At 45.4% G+C, this 16498-nt stretch overlaps 1 protein-coding gene across 3 annotated transcripts in view; it reads right to left on the bottom strand.

Moving 5' to 3' along the window:
* The window catches only part of LOC128356914 (nuclear receptor coactivator 3-like), a 60028-nt gene that overhangs the window by 7105 nt on the left and 36425 nt on the right, over nt 1-16498 (bottom strand). For 2 of the 3 annotated variants that reach the window (XM_053317102.1, XM_053317099.1), the window contains 11 exons: nt 9949-10056; nt 8901-9061; nt 6794-6894; nt 6524-6698; nt 4301-4483; nt 3309-3395; nt 3010-3150; nt 2426-2573; nt 1571-2103; nt 355-1475; nt 15-147 (listed from right to left, as the gene is read on the bottom strand). In XM_053317102.1, the coding sequence (XP_053173077.1) occupies nt 15-147; nt 355-1475; nt 1571-2103; nt 2426-2573; nt 3010-3150; nt 3309-3395; nt 4301-4483; nt 6524-6698; nt 6794-6894; nt 8901-9061; nt 9949-10037 (2872 nt within the window). In that variant the 5' untranslated portion in view covers nt 10038-10056. Of the gene's footprint in view, nt 1-14; nt 148-354; nt 1476-1570; nt 2104-2425; nt 2574-3009; nt 3151-3308; nt 3396-4300; nt 4484-6523; nt 6699-6793; nt 6895-8900; nt 9062-9948; nt 10057-11681; nt 11779-16498 lie in introns of all 3 variants that reach the window. The other variant, XM_053317101.1, reaches the window with a different exon arrangement.

The following is a 16498-nucleotide window of genomic DNA, read 5'->3' as shown; positions in this document are numbered from 1 at the left end:
CCTCAACCACTTACCCTGCAGGCTGTCGTCAAGGCAACCCTGGGGTTTATTTCCTGTGTCATTTGACCCTCCACTTCCAGCGGGATCCGCGTAAAAGTCAGAGCTTGAACCTCTCAGATCTCCCAGGATAGACTCTAGGTTGTGCAACTGAACATGAAACAAAAACCCAAATGATTTATTACTTAAGTATATGTGAAGATTCATATTCATCCACATCACAAGAAGTTAAGTTAAAGCAAGACCAAACAGAAAGCTCTGCTGTCTTTGATATACTGTAATCATCACTGAAAGTCAGGAAATAACAATAGTATAGCGCAGTAATTCAATTATTTATAAAACAAGAAGTACTCTTACATCATCAGGTGGTTCAGACTTGATCTTGCTCTCAGGATGTTCAGGTGCAGGGGTGGGCCCAGATCCGGGGCCGCCCCGTGAAGGGCCGCCAGCAGCCCCTGGGGGTCCCTTCCCTTCTAGCTCTTCAACCTTGGGCTTGACATCCACTGGCTCTTTGGAATCATCCTTATTGAGGAGGTAGTGGAGGAGGGCATGGGTCTTCTCCTTCTTGGGGCTATGCTGCTCTTGCTTCGGCTCCGTGATCGACCCAGGCCCACTCCCGGCCCCTGATCCTCCTGTTCCAACCTCAGTGCCCTCCTGGCCCCCCAGTGACACCTTTCCAGTAGCCTCAGCTGTGATCTTAGCTACCTCATCTGGAGTATTGCCATTTTGAAGAAGCTTGTGGAGGATCTTGTGCTTTTCTTGCAGTGAGCCTGTGTAGTGGGCTGATGATATTGATGTTGACACGCCCCCTGGCCCACTTGCCTGGCCTGGATTGGCACTGGCTGAGGAGGACGAGGAGACCCCAGTGGATGAGGGGCTTGTCATGCCTCCGGGGGGATCCTTACTCTCTGAGCTTGCAGGAGTGCTGCTGCTGGTTGGCGGGGGTGGTATAGGAGGCCCTGTTGGCCCACTGCCGCCAATTCCCAGTTCCTCAGTTGGCGAAGTCAACAGTTGTAGCAACTTCTTATGCCCTTTACTGTCTGGCACCCTCCGAGGGGGTTCAGTGCTTGCCACCCCCGCCTCATTGCTTCCCTCCCCAGACTCTTTAGTCGCTGTAGCTGCCTGGCTGTCTGGCCGGTCTCCAGAACTCTCAGCCTGAGGATGCTGATGATGATGGTGATGGTGCATGGGGTGGTGATGGTCACTGGGCCCAGGCCCCAAACCTCCCACTGGGCTTTTGGAGCCATCTTGGCCTGGTTTGGCTGGCTGACTGGGCTGAGAGGAAGAGGAGGAGGAGTGGATGCTGGGAGAGCTGTCTGGTTTGTGAGCTGGCGAGGGGGATGTTAGGGTAGATGGAAGGGAGCTCCCTACTCCTTCACTGATGGCTTGTAGGGCATTTAGGGAGCTGCTTGAGTAGGTGGTAGTGCTCGCCCCACCTCCTCCACCACTGCCAATGCCACTCATGGGAGAATGTATACCTGGAACAGAAACAAAACTCATGAAACCCAATCAAACAAAGAAGTCAGTTCATAAATGACACTGATGTTTGATTACTGGACACTGATCAACATACCTCCAGGTGAGAACTGGTTGGCTCCCATTTTTGGGCTCCCTCGGTTACGAGGTGACATCAGGAGTCCTGGCTGGGGGCCGCCCATTCGGGGGCTTCCTGAAGGACTGTTCAGTCCACTTAGCCCAAACCCACCGCTGCTCTGAAACGGGGGCTGCTGTGGGTGCTGCTGTGGGTGCTGCTGCATGCCTTGGCCCGGGTGATTCATGGGACCCATTTGATTCATATGCCCCACTTGATTCATCTGCCCCATCTGATTCATCTGCATCATGCGGTTGCCCATGCCGCCACCTCCACTTCCTCCTCCACTACTCCCTCCGTACATAGAGCCGCCACCCATCGGACCCATGTGACCCATGTGGCCCTGCTCATTCATGCCAAAGCCCCTGTTCATGCTGCCCATGCCCCCCATACCCATCCCCCCACCGGTGTTCATGTTCATTTGGGCATTTGAGTTGGGGCCTCCCATGCCCTGTTGTCTCATAGTGTTAGGCATCATGTTAGCACCCTGAGCTGAGCGGTAACCATTTGGCTCCCTGTGTGGAAGGAAAGGGAAGAAAAAAAGTCTGAAAAATGCAGAAACCTTGAAAATGCTGAATCCTCCACAATAACCATTCTTAGCCTGTAGAGACTCGATATAAATCCAACTAAAATACCAGTTCCTGCGTGGAGTCTTCTTACTGTTAACAGGATGTCAGTGTATAAAAGCTACTTCAGCTGCTACTTCAGCTATTCGTGTGGAATGAATGCCTTGGCTGCCTCACATAGATATGCTGGAAGTGCTTTTTTTTGTCAACACAGTAAATGACACATACTTTGCTGTGTTTGAAAGGAGTGTGTGTATTTTCAGTTTCTGACCTCTGAAGTAGGTGAGTGGAGATGAAGCCTTGCGGCTCGTTGCTCATAGGATGACGGTACAGTTTGCTCTTGGTCTGGGCTGTGACTGGAGTGCCATCGGACAGAGAGAAGCGGTACAGGGGTGTCTCAGCATGACCCTGCAGAAAGGCTGTGCAGACGGATAAAACGAAGGATTAACACAATTAAACACTTATCTGATAAAGAAGGTCATCAATCACTGCCTCTCTGTTGGAGCCAAATCATTGATTACAATGAGGATCAATGTAGTGCTCAGACATTTGTATTCATGAGATCAATATTGAAATACTAATGTACTGATATGTGTTTGAGTTTTTTTTCTGATCGGAGGCCTGGCATAGATTGGTAGTAACAAAAAAACCCTTCATAACTATAATAAGAACACAGCATTGTAAAACAGAAGACTGAATACACAACCGAGTAAACTGTTCATTACATTACATATACAGTAACATCCTAATGATTTTTCCTGCAGCTTTTTAACTGTCAATATAAGAGAACTAAACAAAATCAATTCATTAAGTTCGAAGTGCTTATGCGTTTGTGTGTTTTTGTGTGTGACCCACCCTCATGGTAGTGGCGTTTGTGCGACCAGGGCTGCCCATCACTGTGCTGAAGGAACATCTGAATGCAACGCCTCAACAAATCCTCCCAGCCTGGACGCATTGATGCTCTCAGAGAGTTCTGGTCGATCTGGATCAGCTTACCTGCCGGGGAGGACACAAGGACGACAAAAAGTGGGGGGAGGGAAAACCAAAGACGAAAGGAAGTGAGTCAAACCTATTCATGGTTGAAGAATTAATGTCATGATCTGTTTCAGCGTCTGTTTGTTTAGAGAAAGTTTTCAGGGTATGCAGCTCCTCACCTGAGAGCTCATGCCGGGTATTGAAACTCTCCGTTCTCTCCATGGCTGTCACCCGACGGGCCACACAGATCATACATGACTGAAGGTCTGCAGGTGAGAGAGGAGAGTAATTTATTGTACTTAAGGATGATTGATCATACTGAAAATTGCCTGGAGAAGGGTTAGGGTTAGAGTTAATATAAAATATCATATACACATAAAGGTTTGTACTCTTAGACCCAGGCCTTTAGACAAGTAGTGCTTGTCTTCTGACCAAAAAAAACCCTTTTATCATGTTTTTGACTTGATTTTTGCATTTGAGGAGCCTCTTGTGGTTTTTTGTGCATTTCCCCCTTTGATATTAAACCAGATTTATGTGCCCACTACCCACACATGAAAAATGCATGTCTTCCTGAACGAAACTCCTAAAAAAATGCTTCAGGTGAAGCAAAAAATGGGGGCAAATTCAAATGAGATGCTAAATAAACAGATAATTGTTAATCTACAAAGTGGTTGCTTTGCAAAATGGTAATTTGAAGATGGGATTTTCAACCAAATTTTTGTTTTTAAAACTTTCTTACAAAAAGCACATCTCCTTCTCCCTTACTGAAAAATCAAGAGTCTACGAATATGAAAATATCTTTCATTTCAAAACTTAAACTAATGGACACCAGATGTCTCCTACTTCACTGAAAAGCCCATTCTCAGGAAATGTACACTGGAGGTTTGCCTTCCATATTGGACAAGAATTGGTTCCAAACTAGTTGCGATGGAACAAAATCACGCTCATAAGAACTCAGATATAAGAAAAATTTCTCCTTTTCAGCAGATAAATGTGAAAACAGCCTTTAAAGTCTGCACACACAATATCCAGCACAGTGAAGCTCAAGTGATGTAAGAAAAACACATTTTTTAGTGCAGCAGGACACAAATGTAATTTTTTCAACACAGAAAAATTACAAATAATTAATACTATACTAAAAGAGTGTGAATATAAGACACTGCCAGTGTACCTTCCCCCTCCTCAATCATGGCCTTGGGCTGGGTAAGAGCAAAACATTGCATGGTCTCGTAGCGTGGCCCTCCTGGCCCCTCCTCCATGGGGCCGTGGGCGTGGCCAAACTTGACCAGCATCCGGCAAGTGAAGGTGTGACTCTTCTGTCGGGCCGCCTCGCTTCCCCACGACACTCCATTTACTGAAAGAGAAACAAACAAAAACAAATCAGGACATGTGCTGACAGAAATTTTACACTTGGGAGTAAAACAGGATGAGCTTGTTACTCCCGGGACTGAAAAACACATGCAGCTATGAAGGAATTGCCTGTAATCAAAAATCACAAACAGCTCACGCCTATCCTGCCACGGATCCACACAAACACACACACACACACACGCACAAACAAAACAAACAAACCACACCGCAACATGTATTTTCCCTCTTAAATTGAGAAGCAGAAGCCTCTCCTGCTGTTCGGATCCCTGGCTAAATGGACCATGGGATTAATGTAGCCAAGGTGTCGATTTCCAATATCTCTCCCTCTCAGTCAGCTCTGCAGCAGGCAGAGGCCAGGGACACTCAGCCATCTATCCTCATTTAGGCCCTGACTCCTCATCACGGCTCTCACACACACAGACACACACAGACACACACACACATTTAGACGGGGTCACCTTCACAGGAGGGAGAGGGAGGAAGAGAGGGAAAGGGGAGGCAAACTTCAGAGACATCCGACTGTCCCCCAAGGTCTGTGTGAAGCCTTGTCGGGCCTTGAGTTGGCCGGAGGTTTCTTTCTGGCAGGTGCGAGGGAGGATACAAGAGAGGACTTAGGAGACCAAGACATGATGGGGGGGGGGGGGGGGGGGTAGGATGCTAGTGGTGGGGAGGGGCTAACTGATAGTGAGAGGTGATTTAACAAGGCCTTGAGTTTCTCTCCTCCACAGAGAGAACACAGTACAGTCACTGGGGCAGACAACTCCCTTCAGACACAATTATCCAACAGCGAGGCAAGACAGAGCGGTCAAAAAAACACACTGGCCAACAACAAAAGCTCACTCCACGTTTTGTGCACGAGCATGTGTCTGTTTTTGTTACTATATGTGTGTGTGTCTTGGGTGTTTTTGTGTGTGTGTATTTAACTGTAGCTGGCGTGGTCAGTGGTCATCCCACAGGAATGTGCAGCGAGAGCGCATTTCATTCATGGGCCCAAAAGATAATGAAGGGGCAGAGCAGCAGAGCGAGACACAATGAGGGGTGGGAGCGCCGAAAAGAAGCAGGTTGAGAAACAGACAACCACAATATTCATCTTAGTAGGCAGCCATATTAAGTATGAATGAGGCTGAGAAGGAGTGAGCTGAGAGAGTCACAGGGGACGCTCAGAGGAAAAGTAGATAAAGATGAGTCTTAAAAGATGAAGAGAGGGAATGAATAAAGGAGCGTGCAGGGGAAAAGGAGGAATAAGTGTGAGAACGTGTCAATGACATGTCGGAGCCGCCGCTGCTTTAGGAACATTACTGAGGAGTTAATCGGGTTGCAGGTTCTGTTGAGCACACATATCCATAATTAATCAGCTTTATAAATAGTGCTCTGTGCACATACTCATGGACTTATACACACATGCAGCAGCTTCAATGCAAATGCAATCCCTTGATTGACATTACTTGCTTGTAAATATACACAATGAGACATACACATACACGTGCACATGCAAACATGCAGTGAATTAAGTAGAGGAAAGTGTGGAGGTGCATTATTCAGCAGTAAGTAGTTTCCAGATGGCTGCCATGGGATCTGAATAGAGCTCAGGCCTGTTTTACACTGTCTGGACCACTGAGTGTGACTGACAGCTGCGCTATGCTCTGCCTGCTTAGCACCGAGTGGGTGGGTGCTTCTGTGCACATGTGTGTTTTGTCAGGTGTGTGTGTGTGTGTGTGTGTGTGTGTGTGTGTGTGTGTGTGTGTGTGTGTCTTTCTAAAAAAGCTCTCATTCACGTGAACAAGCTTCCCAAGAGCTCCTCATTATAATGAGGGAAGGACTTAAGAACGGAGGAGCATGAATAAATAACTGAGTGAGTTTACGTTGACGTGTGTGCACAGTTGTTGTAACCTCTCAAAGTTTGTTTTAAACCTCGGCCCTGTGGAAGATGTCAAGCAGGGTTTAGTTCTGAGCAGACGTGCAGCTTCACTGTGAGTGTGTGAGTGTGTTTGTGTGTGTAAGTGTGGGTGTGTTCACTGCTCACTGTTGGTCTTTGGCAGGTTCTTGTGGAACTCCTCCCTGTCGTCCTCATGGAGAATGTTGTACACGCTGGTGTTGATGAGCTCCTCCTGTTTGTACTGCAGGTACTGCGTCACGTTGTCCGACACGAACACGATGCTGCCTTCGCGGTTCACCACAAACAGGAAGCCGTCCAGAGCCTGGCAGCACAGCGACAGGAAGTCACAACCAGCCAATTGGCCAATCAAATCTTGACTAAACAGTCTGTCTGACGAGTGTGGAGAGCTGGACTTACCTGCAGCAGGAGTGGCCCCAGGTGGTCCTTGTCGATAACCCCCTGACCTGTTGAGGACACGTCTGATTTCTGAACATCGTCATCGTTGGATGAAGCTTTTCCTGTAGAAGAGGAAAGGCAGGGCAAAGAGAAGAAATGCATTAGAGAAACGTAAAAAAACAGACACTTCAAGCTCAGCTGCCTACAAATAAGTAAAAAACAGCAAAGGAGAAAGACAAGGTGAGAGCAAAGATACCTGAAACTAGAGGAAACTGCTTTTCACTACTGTAGCTACACCAGCAGGGGGCAGCGTTTCTCAATCTTTACTTTAAAATAAAAAAAATTTGATTCAAAACTACAGGTGAGGAGGGAGACGGACGGAGGCAGGCTCCTCTGAGGAGCCCGTCAGGAGGAGTAGAGGGCTGGGCGTATGTGGAGCAGGTAGCAGCCGTCCTCATGCTTTATATTCAGTGTCAGACTCTGAGGGACTGTCTGGTAGGCTGGGGCTAAGAGAGAGAGAGAAAGAGAGAGGGAGAGGGAGAGAGGGAGAGAGTGGGAGAGAGAGAGAGAGAGACAGAGAGAGAGAGAGAGACAGAGACAGAGAGAGAGAGAGAGCGAGTGAGCGAGCGAGAGAGAGATAGTGTGCGGGGAGAGCTAGAGAGGCTCTGGAAGCTGTAATGGTGCAGGGGCAGGAGCTGAGGCACCTGAATTAATGGAGGGGCTGAGAGAGGGAAAGAAAGACAGAGATAGATATAGAGAGGGGGAAAGAAAGAGGAAGGACTAGGGTGAGACAGGCGGCTGTGGATGGAGATGATGCTGGGAAAACAATGTCTGGCGTTTGGATTGTTGTATTAATGTAGAGCTTGGTCTGAGAAAGAGGCGGGGGCTGCTCAGCTACAGGAATCATTCTATCTGATTAGCTCCCAAGGGGCACAGATAGACACACAAAGAAAAAAAGCCATTGCTGCCTACAGCCAGGCACTGTGAAGTTAGGCAGAGAAGGACTGAAGGAAAGAGGGAGAGGAGGGGAAAGAGAATGAGACATAAACAGAGTGTGAGAGCGGCTGCACTCCATCAGTTCACTCAATATCTTAAGATGCTGGGAGCAAACCTGAAGATGCTGCAACTCATTGTGCTGCAATACAGAAGAGACATGAGGGAGGGAAAAAGCAGGGAGACAGGAGGAAGAAGCAAATTAAATCCAACTGAGATGAAAAACAGGACTGATTGATTTAAAAAAAAAAGAGCAAAATGAAGACTGGCAGAAAGAACAACAGGAGAAGAGGAACAGGTAGAAAGCGAGAGACGAGTCTAAACACCCGTGTCATTTCTGTCTTCACTTCCTGTAACTATGGCAACCTGTCAGCAGCCAGTCAGGGCCAGCTGTAGCCTCTTCCCCTTCCTGTCGAGGTGGCAGACACTGACTGAGCCGAGCAGAAACACAAGAGCAAAATTCCCCACCGGCTCTACCCCTGATCTCAAGAAATTCACCTTGAAGGGGAAAAACGGAAACTGACACAGGTCTGGATCTAAGAGTTAAAAAATGTCCATTCTGCAATGACATTGCATCTGCAAAATGAGCGTGTGAGCCTGGGGCTTTTTAAATTCTTTGCTAAAGAAATGACCGCTGCATAATGGAAACAGAACTATGACAACAGCAGCTGTAACTGAACTAATAATTTGGCAGTTCAGCAGAATGGATGGGCATGTGATTACCTGCAAACGTCCAATTAAACAGCCCCTGGCGAGGCCAGCACACAGCTGTGCATGCCACACACACATGCATGCACACTCGCGAATGACAGGTTCACAAAGAACTGCCAATGTTTCCTCCCAAACATAAACAGTAGAGGCTGTGAAATTTGTGGGAGATGAATGACTGATTCGTCCTTGCACCTGGGCTCCGTGGAGGCGCGGAGGTGTGTGTGTGTGTGTGTGTGTGTGTGTGTGTGTGTGTGTGTGTGGTGTGAAGGGCTGGGCTCTGGATACTAACCCCCAGCTGTCTTTTCCCGCTCACTTTCTCCCCAACACCTTTTCTAATGTTTCTTCCGCAGACATCTCAACAGTCCACCTGTGTGGCTGCAGCCTACAGTAGCCTTCAGGGTCTCAGACAACTGTGTCCACTCACCCTGCTCTTTGATCTGGCGGATCTGCCGCACCGTCTCTTTGAGGATGGCACATTTGTCTGGTTTGACGTTGAAGCTGTCGATGTCGCTGAGGTTGGCTGAGATCAGCTCTGCCAGCTCCTCAATGTATTTGCTCTCCTGCTCCCGCCGCTTTCTCTCACACCTGCAGGGGGCAATGTGCAGAGATTAAAGTTGAGCTACAGTAATGTTAACTCTGCTAAATATACTTGAAAACAATGCACGAGTGGTTGCAAGGTACAGTTTGTCTAAAAAAGCAGGGAAACTGATTTGATTGCTTTTTTTATTCTAAGGGTTTGTCCAGCAAAAAAAATACTAGAAAAACTTGGTAGTGCTTTTGTGGTGGTTGGAGCTCATTGACAGCTTAGGGTCAGTGCCGACAGTGGAAACTCGAAACAGGAGACAACAAGCCTGTTGGCAAGTTGAAAATGTACAGGAAAAAGTGACTTTAAGGAAGTTATTGTATCTACTGCACCAGGAAATAGCCTGTTTTACATTTTAATATTCATACAGATTAAACAAATAAGTGAACTTTAGAGGAGCTGGTACGTGGATTTTGTTACTTTAAGACAGTGAGGCTAACTGTTTCCTCTTGTTTCCAGTCTTTATGCTAAGATAAGCAGCATATTTGGTAAAAGATGAAAAACCAAATAAGTTTATTTTTCAAAATGTCCATTTACATATTTCTTTAATGACTGTAAATATATTGTATTTTGTATTTTTACATTGTGTGCTGTATTTATTGGGGAAGCCTCTCTTGAAAAAAGCATTTAGATTCAATGAGGTTAAAAAATAGAAGGAAGGAAAAGAAAAACCATCTGTTTTTTAAATCATAAAATTCAGTCTTGAAAGGGCTTTTTTAAAATCCAAAACTAACTAAGTGCATACACCAATGGAGGGACCACATGGCCTAGTGTAGAGAAACCACTGACCCAGTAGCCCACTTTTTGCATTTCCCCTCTCTTCTGCTGATCAGACAGAGACACACATTCATGCACACACACACATACACAGGCACGCACGCACGCTCACCCAAGGCCAGGCGTGTCACAAGTGGAGAGTTTGCGTTTCCGGTTTTCTGAGCTCAGAGGCTCCATGGAGTTCTCCCCCAATCCACTCATGGTGTAAACATATCAGCACCTGAGAGGAAGAAGCACACAAACGCACAGGTGAAAACAAGGCTTTAATGCAAGGATAGAAGAATTATATAGTCCCTATTAGCCTTTTAGCTCTTATTATATACATAATTGTGAAGACATGGGAATCGTACTTTTGAACTCAGCAAAAATAAACACAGGCAAAGTGGATACAGTGCAAAACAGTACAGAGCAGGGTAAAATATGCTTATATCATGCAAATCGTATTCTCCTGGCAGAGACTGACGAACATAAACATGTCTCGTCGGCCTCCTCCTCCTCCTCCTTCTCAGAGAAAATGAGAGTAAGCATGTGAGGTTGTGTTTGTTTGTGTGTGTGTGTGTGTGTGTGTGTGGCCCTGTGTATGTATGAGTTCATCATCTCATATGGTGTATCCACACACATACACACACACACAGGATTAGCAGTGTCTCTGATGATAAGCCACGCTGCACAACTAACCCCGTTAGACAGCCGTCTGTCTCCCATAATGCATCACATTTTGTCTCCAGGAAGTGAGCTGATAAAGGTTGCGGGGAAGAGAGGCAGATGGGACGAAAGGAGGCGAGGAGGAGGAGGACGAGGAGGAGGAGGAGGAGGAGGTAGAGAAGGGAATAGAGGAAAGGAGCTGGAGAAATAAGAGCGGGAGGGAGAAGCCAGTGCTGTGAAGTGAGCTCTGATTGGTCACTTTCTTTGCCACAGTGACAGCGGCTGACACTGGGGAAAGGTAGGAGGGAGGGAGGATGGATGGAGGGAGGGAAGGAAAGTAAATGAAGGGAGAGAGAGAGAGAGCAAAAATATAGTGGGAGACAGAGGATATACAGAAAAAATGCAGAGGAAGAAAAATACGAGGGAGGGGGGGGTGGGGTCAGAGCGAAGTGGCGGTGGGAGGGAGCAAGCAGAGAGAAAGAGAGATAACAGCATGTCAATGAAAGACAGGAGAGAAGGGGAACAGGTGAGAGGGGAGGAAGAGGAGGAGGAGATGTAACATTCAGACTGTCTGGTTTGTGTTTTGAATGCATGTACGGCTCACAGAGTGGGCTGAAAGCCTCCAGTACCCCTCTTAACCTTCACAGCCAGAGCAGTTTTTTCATTCCATTGATTACATGGTTATCCTCTGACCAGAGCACTGCCTCTCCTGCATAGCAAATCAGGCCAACGGCAGGGGAGTGATGCCTGTTATTTAATCATTATGCACCATCATCTCAGGCTCCTTCTGGTGGGATCACAGCAATCCACGAAAACGTCTGATTGCGTTCTCTTTTTTTTTTTGGTTCTTGGATAGAGAACGTTCTAATCTTTAGTCACGCACTCCTGGCTTGTAATATGATCATATTTGGCTAAAACAGGCGGCAAAGACACCTTCTTATTGAGACAGAATCAATATGACGGCTGCTTTCATGCACGTCTTAAAGACCAGGAGAAACACAAGTATACTCTCTTGCAAGACAACAACGGGGAATACTCATGAATCTTCCTCTAAAAGCAAGAGATGCTCTGAGGACGCGCCGATCCTCTTGCTCAATCCCTCCTGCTTTGAGTTTCTTTCAAATTTCTCTTTTAATCTCTCCCTTGAGTACCTCCCATCTGACTCTCTGTCTGTCTCATTGCCTTTGTCTGCTTGCCTACCTGAGTCTTTTCTCGCCTATCTTCCTGTCTGCCTCCCTGTGTGCCTGTCTGCTGCTCATCGTTAGACGAAACCCCACTTGCTGTTGTCTGATGAAACCTACCACAAGGGAGACGAGGAGGCAAAAAGCAGAGAGGAGGAGGCATTAAGTTGGAGGGCTCAGAACTCAACGAGCCAAAGTGTTTGAGTGAAACTCCGTCTTTGCTTCTACACCCGCCCGCCTGCCTGCCTGACAGCCTATTGATGGAGTTCTCAAAGGGGGAGTTGCTCTAATTGCAGAGTGAATGAGGCGGCCCCAGAGAATGGTTGATTAGGAGGCCCCAGGGAAATGGGTCACCTCCAGTCTGGCGCGGGCCGCCCACTTTTTCAGTGCAGGGAGAAAGTCAATTACACGCCACAGGCAGTGGGGCCTGGTGGCAGAGAGGCAGCGGGGCTGCGGTGGGTACAATACAGCAGCAGGGGGCAGTGGGAATGAGACGTGTAAAGAGGGAAATGGGAGAGGGTGATGGCAGCATGGAGGGCAGCAAAAGGAAGAGGAGAGATGGGCATGAAGACGGCAATTTAAAAAGGACAGTGTGAGACACAGGAGATGTCAGACAGTGAGGGTAGAGCAAAAAGTACAAAGTTAGTTTCCTTGCACCTGAGCTAATGCACATTTTGATTTAGAGCATGAATAAAAGTTGAAGAGAAACTCTGGAAATGATAAAAGGTTGGTGCGAGGTGGAAAAAAATAATTGAATTAATTACTCAAATCTCACAGTTGGAAATAACACACATGAAGATTTCTGCAGCCTGAATAAGGTGTACGCTGAAGCTACATCTTATTGGGGTTTTTTGAATACAAATAATTTGATATCAAGAGGCAACAATTTACAATATCATACTAATGCCAAGGTTAATATGTGATCATACATTTTAAGATTTGTTCGGTAAATTATCTTCATAACATTTCTTTAAAAATTACTTAATTTTCTTATTTTTACTAGTCTACATGTTTTCAGTTTTTCACTACAATTATTCTAGAAATTCACCCATCTCAAACACTTAAATTCCTCTAAAATCCTCTAAAATCATATCAACTTAATTTCATTTTTTTAATCTGTCCATGTTTTGAATCCTTTTAAAGTTGACAAAATTTTGGACAAGATTGAAAATTATGTTGAAAATGTCATCAAATAAAAAAAACCCAGATATGTGGATAGAGGAAACAAATTAAGTAAAAAATTCAGTGGCACTTGAATCAAGAAAATGACTATTTACAGCAAAGGTAACAGATATATTTCGAGAAAACTGAACAAAAAAAAAATTAAACAATAAGCTGAAAGAAGCTGAAACGCTACGGCTGAGAAGAGTTGAGTGATTATTCTCTCTCGGTTCGTCACTATGAGCGACCCCTTTCACATACAAGTTGTCATGTAATCCATTGTTAAAATTTCAATTTCCGCCTCATTGCACCTTTAAGGGAGCTTTAAGGGAGTGTGTGTAGAGTACCAAGCATGATAACACAGAGCTCAAACACAACTGAGATGTAATAACTAGAGAAAGAGGTAAATGAAGGCATCAGTCATGTCACCACAGCTAAGTGTTAGACAGAAACAAACATATTCCCCAAGCCATATGGTCTCTGCACTTGCTTCTGATCGGCTGCATGTTCATTTAAGTCTATAGACTAAATCATATGGTTGAAGATGACTTGAAGGCATTAATCAGAGGCAGAGGCAATAGCGGGAAGCAGTTAATCAGGGTAGTTACGAGACAGCAGCTGCTTGGCTTCTTGTGGCTCAACCAGAGGAACAAACAGGAACAGGACCGGGAGTTTAGCTTCCAGCTGACTGAGCCGCCACAGGAGAGTCTTCAGATATTCTACTGACATGTACAGGTGAGTGCACCCATGCAAGTAATCAGCTCTGAACTTTTACTCTAAGCAGGGTAAAGTTTGACCTGGTGCTCAACCCTGATCTTGACCCAAGTCATCTGGAGAGGTTGCCGGCTTCACGCTAACAGCTGACCCACGTATTTTCCGGGTCGTTAGACGGGTGTGAAAGGGGGATCACTCAGGTCAACACTGCTGTGGCATCACCTGGGGGTCTTCTACAGGACAGTAGCCTGTCAGTGACCCTGGAGCCCGCAACCCAGTGGGAGCACTGCTCACTGGGATCCATAGACTTTATGGCTTCATGGTGAAACTAGAGGAAACAGCTTAACTCATGAGCTAGAAAACATGAACAAAACAAGTTCACAAGCTCCAGGACAGGCAGGAGACGGAGAGTTTACTGGTAAGAGTCCTAACTCTGACACAATCACTGTCAAAATACCCCCAAAACTCAAAAATGAAAAGGCCAGACATCAATGAAATGTGCTGTATATGTTTATGGTACCCAGAGGATGAAGTTTTCCTCTTGTATAGAAGAACTATCAGTATGTACATCTAAAGCCTTTTTCACACATGGATTACATGACATTGCTGACATCATCTATCTAACGCAGGTGTCTATTACATAAATGTCCCTCATGGCTTTATTCAGACAGTGACCGATTAAGTTTGATGTTGTGACTTTTATGTAAAGCTGACTCAGGTGCCTCTTCAGACACGAGACGGACATGTAAAACTGCCATCACATTTACATAACGAAATGCATGTCTAAAAGAGGCTCAATGGGCAGATTTCCATGGAATTTTGTCGGCACAATCATTACGTCCACAGTAAGAATTATCTTTATTTTTAAGTTTTTCCTCAATTGCTAAAAACTTTGCAACTTTGCACACACACACACTAGCATTCTTGGGGAATTTCATGCTCCCAATGTGACTTTAATGGGCCAACAGCTTGTCTTCTGCAACCCACACAATGAATTTTATATTTTAAGCTCACTAAAATGGGAATTTCTGGGATTTTTTTGTACATACATACATGACCATTTTAACCTCTAGGAGCACTTTAGTTTCTTAGGGTTTAGTTTTTTTGAATAGTCATGAAACTTTTTACTATTATGGTTTTAACAGGATGTAATTGGATTTTTGAATTATCTCAACACTAGATTTGTTGTTCTATTTATTTTGGAGGCTTTGTGCAGAAAGCTGTGACCTTACCTTTAACATAACTTCTTCCATTCAAGTCAAATTTATTTTCTTGAAATATTTTCTCTGTCAAAGTGTGTGTATATGTGTTTCATAGTACAGTGTGCACAATAAAAGATATGAGCAACGCTTCAAGAACACTAGCGAGTTAAACAACATACTCTAGGGAGGCAGAATTAAAATGGATGAACAGCAGCTGAAAACTGAAAGCAAAAAATTTCGGTTTGGGAAGACAGAACACAGAAGTGGAGAGACGACAGACCTCCCACGACAGAGTGAGTCACAGTAGAGGAGGAAAAAAAAACAATGCAACAAATAAGAATGTGTCGGAAAGAGTTACTGGGGGCAGACACAGGAAAAAATGAGCAAGAACAAAAACAATGTAGACCTATCTTTAATCAGTCTGCACACAGGCAACTTGATTCTCGTCGAAACATCATCAGAAACATCTTGGGAATCCCCAGAGTGGATTCAGTCAATTTTACAGCTTCAATTAGGGTAAAATCCAAACTCTTGCAGCTTAGTGTGAGCTTCCAGGTTCACACAGAAAGCCAAATAAATGAAAAGAATAATAAATTGAAGCGTTCTCTGTGTTAGCGCGAGTATGTTCATTTGCCATATCTCAAATGCTGAAATAGCAGAATTGTGGCACTAGCTGGCATCAAACTTCCTGCGTGTTTGACAAACGTCTGTTTTCATGCTTTTTGGGGAGGACGAGGCCATGAAGGCAGGGTGGTTTGGGCAGGGTGCTGGTTGTTGGTGACAAAAGGGGGGAGTAGATATGGAGAGAGAGAGAGAGAGAGAGAGACAGAGAGAGAGAGAGAGAGAGAGAGAGAGAGAGAGAGAGAGAGACAGAGACAGGGAGAGAGACAGGGAGAGACAGAGAGAGAGAGAGAAGGTGACATAGTTAGAGGGGCGGGCATGCTCAGGCTGGGTGATGCAAATAGCCCTGCTGTCGCCTCCCCCGCCTGCCTTCCGTCTGCCTGCCAGCCAGCCGTTCTTTCATAATCCGTGTTGACAAAACAGAGGCACACGGACCTATTCTGGCCATGAAAACTCACACCAGTGACATGGCAGGAGCTATAGCTGCTTTGCTCCGACTACTCTGAGCTCATAGTGACACTCTTGATATAGTGGATCATAGCTTTATTATTGAAAGGCTGAAACATGGACTTGTATCTCCAGGACTGCCCTCAAATGGTTCACTTCATATATTTCCCACAGTAAATTTATTATGCCTGTTGATGGCTTTACCTCCTTTCAAGCATTGTCTATGTATGGGGTGCCACAGGGCTCCAATCTAGGACCAATTTTATTTTATTTGGGTCACATTATCAAACAGCATGATATTTAATGTCAATGCTACACAGATGATACTCAGCTATACTTGTCGTGCAAACCATCCGAATCAGCTAAATGATCTTTCCCTGCATAATTGCCTGGCTGCGGTTAAGAATTGGATGCCTCCAAAACGGAAGTCTTTATTACAGGCCCGGAGCACACATATGGCCAAGTTCTGCCTGCTCTTGGTACTTGTTCTGGAGCTCAGTATGTTGTGCCCACTGCCGAGAACTTTGGACTTATTTTAGATCAGAACCAAACTATTGAGTCCCATGTTAAAAGGCTAGCTCAGCCATATTTTTTCCACTTGAGAAACATCTTGAGAATTAAATCTTTTATCACTTTCAATGATCTTCAAAGAGTTATTCATGCTTTTATCACTTCTCATCTGGATTTTTGT

This window comes from Scomber japonicus, chromosome 4, assembly GCF_027409825.1.
Source record: "Scomber japonicus isolate fScoJap1 chromosome 4, fScoJap1.pri, whole genome shotgun sequence".
In the NCBI taxonomy this organism is placed as follows: domain Eukaryota; kingdom Metazoa; phylum Chordata; class Actinopteri; order Scombriformes; family Scombridae; genus Scomber; species Scomber japonicus.
Note: the sequence above shows the minus strand (reverse complement) of the source record. Positions and strands in the feature narration are given on the sequence as shown.